Here is a 12,629-nt window from a genome sequence, read left to right as displayed (position 1 = left end):
CCCTCTAGTGGAGAGCTGTGGAGTGGCACTCAAAAATGCATTGAAGAACTTTTTGCTAGTGCTCAGACTCAAAGTCCTCCAGGCTGGGTGGGTTTACTTATAGGATCCAAGCTGTTTAATTTTATTGGAGATATGGCAGTAATTAATTAGAAAAGTACTCTAAATATGATGGAAGTGCTTTCTTGTGATTCTGGGGATCGAATCCAAGGCCATGCAGATGCTAAGCAAGCCCTTTACTGCTAAGCTACATTCCCATCCCTGATAGAGGTATTTTAAAATGTCAAGAGAGCCAAATACCTGGTTCACCCAAATTTGAGATGTTTCACCTTAGATAATTAATATTTTAATTTTGTTGTATGTATATGATGGCAGAAATTTTTAAAGTTTATCTCATCCCCAAGTTGGGGGGAAAAAATTTCTCCAGAGTACCACAATCTCTTGAAACTATTGTCCACTAAAATCCCACCTATTCTTAAGGCTCTTCCACAAAGAGCTAAAAAGCATTGGTATTATAACATCCTGGCGCCAGTGCTGAGGCATTAATTCCTTTAATACCTAGAGCCCGCTGACAAGGCTTTTCGAATTCAAAGACTAGTCATTTTCCGTTGATGGGTGAGGGCTTCTGCACTCTTCTCCATGGTGCTCATCTTAAGGATAAGGTGCTGGCTCCTCTGGGCATCCGGGGTTGGTTTGTTTCTTTTTTGTAGTACTGCGGATGGAACTGAGGGCCTTGCACATGCTAGGCAATACTCTGCCACTGAGTTCTACCCTGGCCCCATCAGACTTCTGATGCTGCTTTCATGGTCTACTCCACTCCTTCCTCTAGACTAAAGCAGATCAGGCTTCCATACAAGCCTTGCAAAGAACAGTAATAAAATACTGTGAACAATTACCACTTTTCAAGTGATCTTTCTCTCTGCTTCAATTGCAGGAGTAGGCTTACTGCCTATAGCATACATTCTTTTGGTAGCACTTTTTGCGTACAGGCCTGGCTGTGCTGTAACCTGCTTCTGTCCTCTTCCTCACTGGACTGTGTCTTGTCTTCTTCACCAGAGGTTCTCTGGCACTCTGCACAGATCCTACTCCTCAACAGGTTCTGCATAAAACTCTACCAAAGGAACAGGGTAGTAACTTGAAAAAATTGTCCCTCTCCCCCTTTTCCCTTCTCTATACACCCCCTATATAAACTGGACTAATCAGGGGAAAGGTGGGCTGTGGCAAACATAATATTTCTTTGTAAGGAAAAACATCTTCTAGAAAACAAGATTTACTGACGTCTTTTTTCAATAATTATCACACAATAAAAAAAAAAACAAGAATTGCCACAATAAAAAATATAATTAGATTTTCAAAGAACAGAAGTGTACATGCATACATATCCATATACTTCATTTGAGGACTTCAGTGCTACCTCTTTTTACTATAGATAGACACAAAATGCCCAAAGATATACAAAACAAACAATACAAATTTTAAGCACTTTTACAAAAGTGAAAATATAAAGAAATGAGGACTATGGATTTGTTTGCAAACCTTAATTTTACTTTAAATCCAACTGGTGTTAAAATGTAACAGTTTATCAAAATTTGTATTTGATCCAACTATATGTCAGAATTATAGTAGATAAAACTAATGAAATCTTAATTATCAATAGCCTATAGCAAATAACTATTACAATTAAAATTAATGCAATCTTTAACCAAGTACTGTTGATAATTTTCTGTTGAGTAAAACTTTTGTTTTAGGGAGCAAAACTGACCTTCCCTCTACTTCAAGAAAGAGAATTAATAAAGGTTTATTTAATCTTCAATCTCAACTTTTAAAGCTTAATGTTCTTCAACTATCTCTGCTAATTTCAAACTACTTTTGGTTCACTGCTAACTTAAAACTTTTTTAATCACTGTGATTTAAGGTCATTTTTGTCTGCAGAATGCTCATGTTTTCATCTCTATTCCAAAGCAATAAGGCAAGAAAGCAGTTCCTTTTCAAATCAGAGACTATCCACCTACTTTAAAATCCAGGGACTAGAAGCCCTGCATGTTATCCTTCCAATGGGAAATTAAGGCTGCTACAGTTTCCTTTGTATTTAAACTGTAAGATCAGCAGTGCCTGCAATGTTGAATTTACAAGCATTTGGGCTTAAATCACGGGTCATAAATATTGCCATTTCTGTCTGTACTTATATTGTTTCACAAACACCCTCAATACATTTTCAGATGAAGTCAGAAAACACTACACAAAGCTGAAAGTACACACGACTCTGTTAACAAGGAGACAAACGCTTGAGGTGTTAAGAGTAAATTCCCAGTGTCTGATAGGAGTTGGCACACTCTGCTGCCAGTGCTGCAAGCCTGTTGAACGGATGTGCAGGATATCTGGCAGCTAGCATGGCATGAAGCTGGGGAGGGGGGCTTTCAATGCTCCAAAGGGTCTCGCCCTCTCCTGCCAAAGGTGAAATGCATGGCTTTGCAAGAAGCCCCAGGCACCAGCTACATATATCCTGTTTGCTGTAACATTCTTCTTTCAGACAAGCCCTTCCAAGATATATGGAAGAGAGAAATCACATAACCTACCCTGTGAAAAATTTCCTAAAATCATTTTCCAGCATGAATGTGGACCAGGCTTTGCAGTATATATCTACTACTATTAGCACCATATTTTATCCTAAACTGAGGTAAAAATAAACTCTCAGACAGCTTTTGGTAGAAATCACAGTATCAATATTGATTGGGGTATTTATGGCAACATTATTTCTATTCATTACAATAAGTTGTATGAAGAACCATTTGAAACCAAGTGTGTATACGTATGTGTATACACACATACACACACACACACTCACACACACACACACACACACACACTAATATATACTGAAACGGATCAATTACAAAGTTAAATATATAAGCCAATAGCAGGAGAAATATAGCAAATAAGAACTCCCATTTTTAAATTCAAACTATGTTATTATTGGTTGATGAAATCAAAGATTTTAATATTGATTGATACTGATTTGACATAAAATATTGATTTTTGCTAAGATTTTTATATTGAGCCAATATCACAGGTCTGGTTCATCAGATAAGAATGCCTAGAAATTTCATTTTTCAGAGCATGGTCAAGTTTACAAACAGCTTAGTCTATCTGTCTCTTCCTTGTTACATATTCCAAAAAAGGTAAGTGGCTTTTCCCTTCTCCAACTATTTTGATTTGTATAGACAAACAACTCTGGAGCTTTTATTAATTATTTATATAAAATTATGCAGAGAGAAAGACCTTAAAACTTTGCTAAATATTTAAAGGGGCACAATATTTCATGAAATGAAAACAGAGTCTAATCAAGAGATATAACTAGATTTAAAAAAAAAAGGCAATTCTCAGAGGAGGGGCACCTGGAGGTGTAGCTCAGTGGCAAAGCATATATGTATTGAGCATGTGTGAGATCCTGGGTCCAATCCCCATTGCCACCACCAAAAAAGACTCAATTTAGTTCTTATAAACTGAGAAGATAAAACAATAGTGCATGAAATTAATAAAGGACTTAATGAAAACTTTTCAAATTGTTTTCTCCCCTCCATTTAACATTACTTAACATACAGGAGAAACAAGAAATCTTAGATATAGTTAGCCTTCTAGAGTGTCACAAACTAATTTTTCAAAGGAGAATAATATGACCTTGGAGTCAGCATGACACTGCCTGAAATTCACCTCTCTCCAGTTGGAGCTAGCCTCAGTGCTCAGTTTATTACTTGATTCAACCAACAGTCTCCAAAAACACTCAGCAGTAGTATTTTCATTTGACTCTGGTGAGATTCAGATGAAAATAAGAGTTAACTTTCCTCTGAAGCCTATAGAAACATTTTGGGGAAATAATTTAAGGTTTGTTTAACTTAAAAATTCAGCCAAATTCTGAAGACTATTCTTCAGAAAACTCAAGTAAAAACTCATTCTTCTTTTATAAATCTGTTGGTGCTAACTGCACCTAATTGGTAATATATATGGAGGTATAGCTGAACTATGTTTGCAAGAATGCTAATTACTATATGAGGTCTTTCAGTTCTCTGTCAGTCAGTTCATTCACTTCCATGATCTTCTCTAAGTGTTCCATATACCGGTCATAGTCTTGCAGGAAGTGAGGGACCCTCATGTTTTCAGTAACTGCCAATCCTTTTAAACGATCCACATCTTCATAAGAAACCTGAAATAAAGGGGCAATGTTAAAACACAACTAACTATAAGTTACGTTTTGAAGATGAATTTTTTCCTGAAGTCTTAAATAGAAATATATAATCATTTGTCATATTACTTTAATAGCTGCAAAATACCAAGAATCAGTGGCTTACTTTTCTTTACTATGTTAAATAAAAATATATTTGTCTGCCCCCTCATACCACAATCATATTAAAAGAAGACTGAAAGTCAGTCAATATTTGATTTAACATTCTATTTTGGGCCTAAATCAGTTTGTCCAAAAATTTGATAACTTGGAGCTTGGGTTGTGGCTTAGTGGTAGAGCGATTGTCTAGCATGTGTGAGGTACTGGGTTTGATCCTCAGCACCACATAATAAATAAAAAATAAAATTATGTCCATCAACAACTAAAGATATAAAATAAAATTAAGAAACTAAGCCTTATATATGTATGAAAGAAACAAATCTCCTAAATTTAAATAAAAGAACAGAATAGTTATTAGAAGAATCAATACAATTATATATTGAATTCTTATTTCTTTATATTTAATTTGGGAAACATTGTGATTTGTGTTCTAGTTTCCTTTATTTTGAATTTAAATTTTTTTAAAAAATTGAATCTCTTCTAAATAAAAAGCAAAAATTTTTAATGGATATTTATGTCAGGGTTAGTGGTGAAACTTTTAAGTTCTATAAATTATCTGTTTATCTTTAAATTTCAAAACATGATTAATTTTAAATACTATGTTTTTTTTTTAACAATACTGGGGGGATGAACCTATTGAGCTACATCCCCAGCCTTTTTTTTTCTTTTTAGAGAGAGAGAGAGAGAGAGAGAGAGAGAGAGAGAGAGAGAGGAGAGAGAGAGAGAATTTTTTAATATTTATTTTTCAGTTTCACAACATCTTTATTTTTTTTTATGTGGTGCTGAGGATCGAATCCAGCGCCCCGCGCAAGCCAGGCGGGCACATTACGGCTTGAGCCCCATCCCCAGCCTTTTTAATTTTTATTTTGAAACAGGACCTTGCTAAGTTACTGAGGCTAACCTTCAATTTGTAATTCTCCTGCCACAGCCTCCCAACTCATAGTACAGGCATATGCCACTATTCCCGGCAAAATACTGTCTTATGATCAATGTTTTTCCAGATTCAGTAGGAAGACTTTTTAATAAAGAAATCATGTTCATATTGTATCTGTACTTCATTAGTATTTTAATGTTTTCATTTTTATTAAAAATTACTTAGTATTTATACACCTAAATGTAATGAAAATAGGTTTTCTGATATTGGTATGGTAATTCTGAAACCATTATGAATTTATGATAGGACAGAATGAGTAGATATATAGGCATACCTTGTTTTATTGCACTTCATATATTTTTTTTAATAAATAGAAAGTTTATAGCAACACTGCACTGAGCAAACTTATTGGCAATATTTTTCTAATAGCATGCACTTACTTTGTGTCCATGTGTCACATTTGGTAATGTCTCACAGTATCTCAAACATGTTTATTATTATTCTATTATGGTGATCTGTGATCAGTGATCTTTGATGTTATTATTCTGTCTTGTGGTACCAAAAACTGTGCTCATTTTTTTAAGATGGTGAACTTAATAAATGTCTATGTTCAGACTACTTCTCTAACCAGGCCACCACTCTCTCATCTCTCCCCCTCCTTAAGCTTCCAATTCCCTGAGACAATCAATATTCAAATTAGGCCAATTAATACCCTACCATGGCCTCTAGGTGAAAGTAGACCTTAAGAGAAAGGATGAGTCTACAGGTGTCTTATGATGAACCAAAAGCCAGAAATGATTAAGCATAGTATAAAAAGCATGTCAAAAACCAAGACAGGCCTAACGCTAGATCTCTTATGCCAAACAGCTAGCCAAGTTGTGAAGGAAAAGTTTATAGAAGGAAATTAAAAATGCCATTCCAGTGAACACATGAATGATAAGAAAGTAATACAGCCTTATTGTTGATATGAAAAATATTTTAGTGGTCTAGATAGAAGATGAAACCTGCCACAACATTCCCTTAAGCCAAACCCTGATCCAGAGCAAGGTCTTAACTCTCCTCAATTCCTTCAAGATTGACAGAGGTGAGGAAGTTGAAGAAGAAAAGTTTGAAGCTAACAGAAGTTGGTTCATGAGGTTTGGGAAAGAAGTCATCACCAGCACACTTAAGAATTCAGATAAAAATTAATTTTAAAAGAAGATTCAAGATGAAGCAAGTTATCCAGAAGATCTAGCTAGGAAAACTGGTGAGGTTGGTTATGTTAAACACCAGATTTTTCAACATAGACAAAACAGCCTTATGTTAGATAGTTCCACCTAGCATTTTCATAGATAGAGAGAAGTCAATGCCTGGCTTCAAAGCTTCAAAGTGTAGGCTGGCTCTCTTGTTTGGAGCTATTATAGCTGGTGACTTTAAGTAGAAGTCAATTTACCATTCCAAAAGTACTAGGATCCTTAAGAATTATACTGAATCTACTCTTCCTATGTACTATAAATGGAACAACCAAGCCAAGATGACAGTATCTCTGTTTACAAAATGGTTTACTAAATATATGAAGCCCATGGTTGCAACCTACTGCTCATAAAAGATTCCTTTCATATATTATTACTTATTGACAATGACCTATTCACCTAAGAGTTCTGATGGAAATATACAAGTTTAATGCTGTTTTCATGTCTGCTAACACAGCATCCATTGTACACCCTATGATCAAGGAGTTAAATAATAAGACTTGTAAATTCAATTTACAAGTCTTATTATTTAAGAAGTACATTTTGTAAGGCTCTATCTGTCATATATAGTGACTCCTCTCATGAATCTGAGCAAAGTAAACTGGAAATCTTCTGGAAAGGATTCACCATTCTCCATATCATTAAAAACATTTGAGGTACATGGGAGGTCAAAATTTTAATACTAACAGGAGTTTGGAAGAAGCTGATTCCAACCCTCCTAGATGACTGAGGGCTCAAGACTCCAGTGCAGATGTAGTGGAAAAAGCAACAGAGCTCGAACTGGAAGTGGAGCCTGAGGATGTGACTGAATTGCTTCAATCTCATGATAAAACTTTAATGGACAAACGGTTGCTTATTATGTAAGAACAAAGCAAATGGTTTCCTCAGATGGAATCTACTGATGATGTTATAAACACTGTTAAAATGACAACAAAGGATTTAGAATATCACATAATCTTTTTGATATAAAAAAATGGGGTTTGAGAAGAGTCCAATTTCAAAAGAAGTTCTACTATGGGTAAAATGCTATCAAATGGCATTAAAAAAAAGTCAATCAATGTGGTAATCCTCAATGCTGTCTTTATTTTAATAAATTTCCACAGCTACCCTACTTTCAATGACCATCACCCTGATCAATCATCAGCCATCAACATCAAGGCAAGACCCTCCATCAGCAAAAAGATATGACTCACAGCAGGCTCAGATAATAGCATTTTTTTTTAGCAACAGAATATTTTAAATTAAGGTATACACATTTTTTAGACATAACCCTACTAAGTTTAATGACTACCATATAGCACAAACATAACTTTTACATTCATTGTGAAACCAAAACACTCTGTATGACTCACTTTACTGTGATACTCACTTTGTTGCAGTAGTCTGGAACCAATTGTGCAATATCTGAGATGCCTGTACTTACATTGGGGAATGAAGTTCTTAATTTAAGGAAAAAAAGATGAAAATATGGAATGATGGGAAATGTGAAAAAATTCGGTGAGGTCTGATTTGAATTGAAATGCCATATGATTTAAAAGAGTTATACAGGATTTGCTCATTGAAAATGTCTAGAAGCAACAGCACCCCATTGCAAGACCAGACCTGGTGCTCAGAGCTTATTTTCTACATACCATTACCTACTAAAAGTAAGCAATATTTCCTTGAAATGGCTAATCTCAGATTTGGGTAAGAAGTACATAAAATAGGCCCAGAATATTTTACTTTGCCAGAAAACATGGAGACATTAAGAAAAAAAGGAGCAGTCATGAATAAAAATATAAATCCACTACTATTAAAAAAGGGGGGAATAAAAGAAGAAATATAAGAAAATTAGATCTCTATTTCGTTATTGGTATAATAACTGGGCAAAGATCATCTATAGACATTAACACCATCCCTTAAAAGGTTGTTAGAGAACAGCCTATTAACAGATATTGCCCCAAAGTTGACTTATTTATACCATGGGAGAAAGGTTTCTTTACAATGGAAAGACCTGGTGGTCACTAACTTACTCAGGTGATTAAACACAGAATCACCAGTAAAAGTGCAAAACTATGTATGCTTTCTATGTGATGCAATGGAAAATACACAGATCACTTACGCAGTATCCTTGACAAAGAGGTTTACTATAATCTTATCAGGAGGAAACAATCTAATAATCTAAACTGTAGGATTTCTCAAGAAAGAACATTGTCCTGAATTATTCAAAATGTCATGAAAATACAAAAAGAATGGAGTGGGTGGACTATTCTACATTTAAAAAGATGAAAGACTATAACAAAAAGCAATGAATAATTCTTGATCCAATCCTGGATCACAAAAAGAGCTACAAGAATATATTAGAGACAATTAAGAAAATTTGAAGTGGACTATATTTTAAGTGCTATATTGAATCAATGAAGAATTTCTTTGAAAAACTGTATGGTCATGCCACAGAATATCCTTGTCCTTAAGAGATATTACAGGGAAAGTGTTACAGCTGTAGCTTACTTTAAAATGCTTTTAGAAAGGGATGCTTATAAGAAACTTCTTTTCAGAAAAAAACTGATATAAAAATAAAACTACACATATTCCCAAATTTTCTATTCCTTTATTTCTTACTTCCCTTCTGTTATCACATAAAGAAAATTTACTCCAATAATAAAGTAAAAACAGTTTGAATTTGAGTCTCATTTAATCATAAGATCAAACTAGAATAAATGCTGACTCAGTATGTTTGGTGATATGTGATCTTTACTTACCTTCCCCAGGGCAGTGAGTAGATGAAAGTCTATGGAGTCTCTGTATCGAAGGATTTGAAGAATTCCATCTAAGTATACCTGGTCTTTACTGAAACACCCTGAAGGAACCAGAAAAATATTTACTTTCTGATGCTCAAAAACACTACTAAGAAATTAGATTCTCATTTTCTTCACTGTAGAAACAGTCCTGTATTTTAAAAATTCTAATTTGTGTTTGGGGGTACATATCAGTGTCAGAGCAATTACCTGGCAAGCTCAAAAATAGCACCTCAAAAATAAAAATGTAATTGTCCAATGTTTATTTTTATTTAACTATTTTCATAACATAAATTGTGAGGTCTTGTCATTTTAGGGCTGACAATTTAAAATACATGAGTCTTAATAAATAATCATCCCACCTCTGTCAATTAATCATACTCTAACTCCCATGGTGCAATGAAGGCATCTGGGTGAGAACAAATGGGATAAGTTTGGGAGAAGTTAGGTTTTAAAAATGGGACACAGCTATGTGGAAACGTGGAATTTTAGAAAGCCCTGTTTCTTTTTTAAAAATTATTATTATTATTATTATTATTATTATTATTTGTAGATGAACACAACACAATGCCTTTATTTGTATGTGGTACTGAGGATTGAACCCAGGTCCTGCCCACGCTAGTCAAGCGCTCTCCCGCTAAGCCACAATCCCAGCCCCCAGCCCGGTTTCTTTTTGTTGTTGTTGTTAAATATTTGTTTCCCCCACTCTAAAAAAGAAAATACTATGGTTTAAAAACACCCTGGGCAAAATACACAAAATACTGTGCCTTTGTGTGAAAACAAGAATTAGAACTAGATTTTGAAGAACGTATAGGGCTAGGAATAGAAAAAATATGAGTGTTACTTTGGAAGCTGAGGCAGGAGACTTGCAAGTTTGAGGCCAACATGGCCAACTTAAAAAGACCTTGTCTCAAAATAAAATAAAAATAGAGCTGGGACACAGCTCAGTAATAGAGCACTTGTCCAGCATGTGCAAAGGCCTGGGTTCAATCCTTAGTAGTGCCAAAAACAAAAGGAGGACAAAGAAAATATGAAAGTTAGGAACAGGTCATGAGATCTGAGTCTAGTTAGAAAAAGATGTTATATTTACAAAGAAAACCTTTTCCTATCCTGAAATAACTTGTGTACATCTAAAAAATAAAAATTTGGTCTACGTTTACTAAATGAACAAAACTTCTACCATAATCATATTTTAAGGAATTATTATTTTGTTAGGTATGCTAATAGCATACGAATTATGGAAAATACTGTTCTAATCAGCTAGAGATACACACTGAACTACTCATGAACATGATGCTGGAATTGGATTTACAATACTACTTGGAAACGAGAACATGGAAGGATGGATGAATTACAGTTGTAAAATGTCAATTATGACTATGATCAGGGAATGTACTGAGGATGCAGCACCTAAATGAAACTTATTTTATGTACATTTGAAATTTTCCATAATAAAAAGCTTTAAAAACTATATGAAGAAAAGAAAAAAAAAAAAGGATTGGTCTACAAGTGATGTGCCCCGGTGAGGTATCAGGATAACAGGAAAGCCCTGGGACAGACCACTAAAATGCAAACAAAAAGATCTAATCAGGAGATGGGATAGTGATGCCACCTACTTCACTCTTCTTGCTAAGGATTGCTTTAGCTATTCTGGGTCTCTATTTTTCCAGATGAATCCATGAGAAATGTCATTGGGATTTTTATTGGAATTGCATTAAATCTGTATAGAGCTTTTGATAGTATGGTCATTTTGACAATATTAATTCTGCCTATCCAAGAACAGGGGAGATATTTCCATCTTCTAAAATCTTCTTTAATTTCTTTCTTTAGCGTTCTGTTGTTTTCATTGTAGAGGTCTTTCACTTCTTTTGTTGATTCCCAAGTATTTTAATTTTTTTGAAATTATTGTAAATGGGGTTGTTTTCCTCATTTCCCTTTCAGAGGATTTATCACTGATATACAGAAATGCCTTTGATTTATGGGTGTTAATTTTATATCTTGCTACTTTGTTGAATTCATTTATTAGTTTTAAAAGTTTTCTGGTTGAATTTTTGGGGTCTTCAAGGTGTAGAATCATATCATCGGCAAATAGTGCTAATTTGAGCTTTTCTTTTCCTATCTGTATCCCTTTAATTTCCTTCATCTATTTAACTGCTCTGGCCAGTGTTTCAAGATCTATGTTAAATAGAAGTGGAGAAAGAGGGCATCTCTGTCTTGTTCCAGTTTTTAGAGGGAATGCTTTCAATTTTTCTCCATTTAGAATGATGTTAGCCTGGGGTTTAGCATGGATAGTTTTAGGATGTTTAGATATGTTCCTATTATCCCTAGTTTTTCTAGTGTTTTAAACATGAATAAGTGCTATATTTTGTCAGATGCTTTTCTGCATCATTGAGATGATCATGATTCTTATCTCTAAGTCATCCTTGCATCCCTGGGATGAAACCCACTCGATTGTGATGTACTATCTTTTTTTTTCATTTTTTTTATTGGTTGTTCACAACATTACAAAGCTCTTGACATATCATATTTCATACATTTGATTGAAGTGGGTTATGAACCCCCAATTTTATCCCAAATGCAGATTGCAGAATCACGTCGGTTACACATCCACAATTTTACATAATGCCCTATTAGTAATTGTTGTATTCTGCTACCTTTCCTATCCCCTACTATCCCCCCTCCCCTCCCCTCCCATCTTCTCTCTACCCCATCTACTGTGATTCATTTCTCTCCTTGTTTATTTTCCCATTCCTCTCACAACCTCTCATATGTAATTTTGTAGAGCAATGAGGGTCTCCCTTCATTTCCATGCAATTTCCCTTTTCTCTCCCTTTCCCTCCCATCTCATGTCTCTGTTTAATGTTAATCTTTTCTTCCTGCTCTTCCTCCCTGCTCTGTTCATAGTTGCTCTCATTATATCAAAGAAGACATTTGGTATTTGTTTTTTAGGGATTGGCTAGCTTCACTAAGTATAATCTGCTCTAGTGCCATCCATTTCCCTGCAAATTCTATGATTTTGTCATTTTTTATTGCTGCATAGTACTCCATTGTGTACAGATGCCACATTTTTTTTTATCCATTCATCTATTGAAGGGCATCTGGGTTGGTTCCACAGTCTGGCTATTGTGAATTGTGCTGCTATGAACATCAATGTGGCAGTATCCCTGTAGCATGCTCTTTTAAGGTCTTCAGGGAATAGTCCGAGAAGGACAATAGCAGGGTCAAATGGTGGTTCCATTCCCAGCTTTCCCAGGAATCTCCAAACTGCTTTCCAAATTGGCCGCACCAATTTGCAGTCCCACCAGCAATGTACAAGTGTACCCTTTTCTCCACATCCTCGCCAGCACTTGTTGTTTGACTTCATAGTGGCTGCCAATCTTACTGGAGTGAGATGTATCTTAGGGTGGTTT

The 12,629-nt window shown here is 35.0% G+C and overlaps 1 protein-coding gene across 6 annotated transcripts in view; it reads right to left on the bottom strand.

The window, feature by feature from the left end:
• Nucleotides 1-1,319: 1,319 nt before the first annotated feature.
• MATCAP2 (microtubule associated tyrosine carboxypeptidase 2) overlaps nt 1,320-12,629 on the bottom strand; it is a 54,548-nt gene continuing 43,238 nt past the window's right edge. For 5 of the 6 annotated variants that reach the window (XM_081284674.1, XM_081284679.1, XM_081284676.1 and 2 more), the window contains 2 exons: nt 9,184-9,281; nt 1,320-4,198 (listed from right to left, as the gene is read on the bottom strand). In XM_081284674.1, the coding sequence (XP_081140800.1) occupies nt 4,040-4,198; nt 9,184-9,281 (257 nt within the window). In that variant the 3' untranslated portion in view covers nt 1,320-4,039. The remainder of the gene's footprint in view (nt 4,199-9,183; nt 9,282-12,629) is intronic. The other variant, XM_081284675.1, reaches the window with a different exon arrangement.

Source organism: Spermophilus citellus (genome assembly GCF_964194105.1).
Source record: "Spermophilus citellus genome assembly, chromosome: 3".
Lineage (NCBI taxonomy): Eukaryota > Metazoa > Chordata > Mammalia > Rodentia > Sciuridae > Spermophilus > Spermophilus citellus.
Note: the sequence above shows the minus strand (reverse complement) of the source record. Positions and strands in the feature narration are given on the sequence as shown.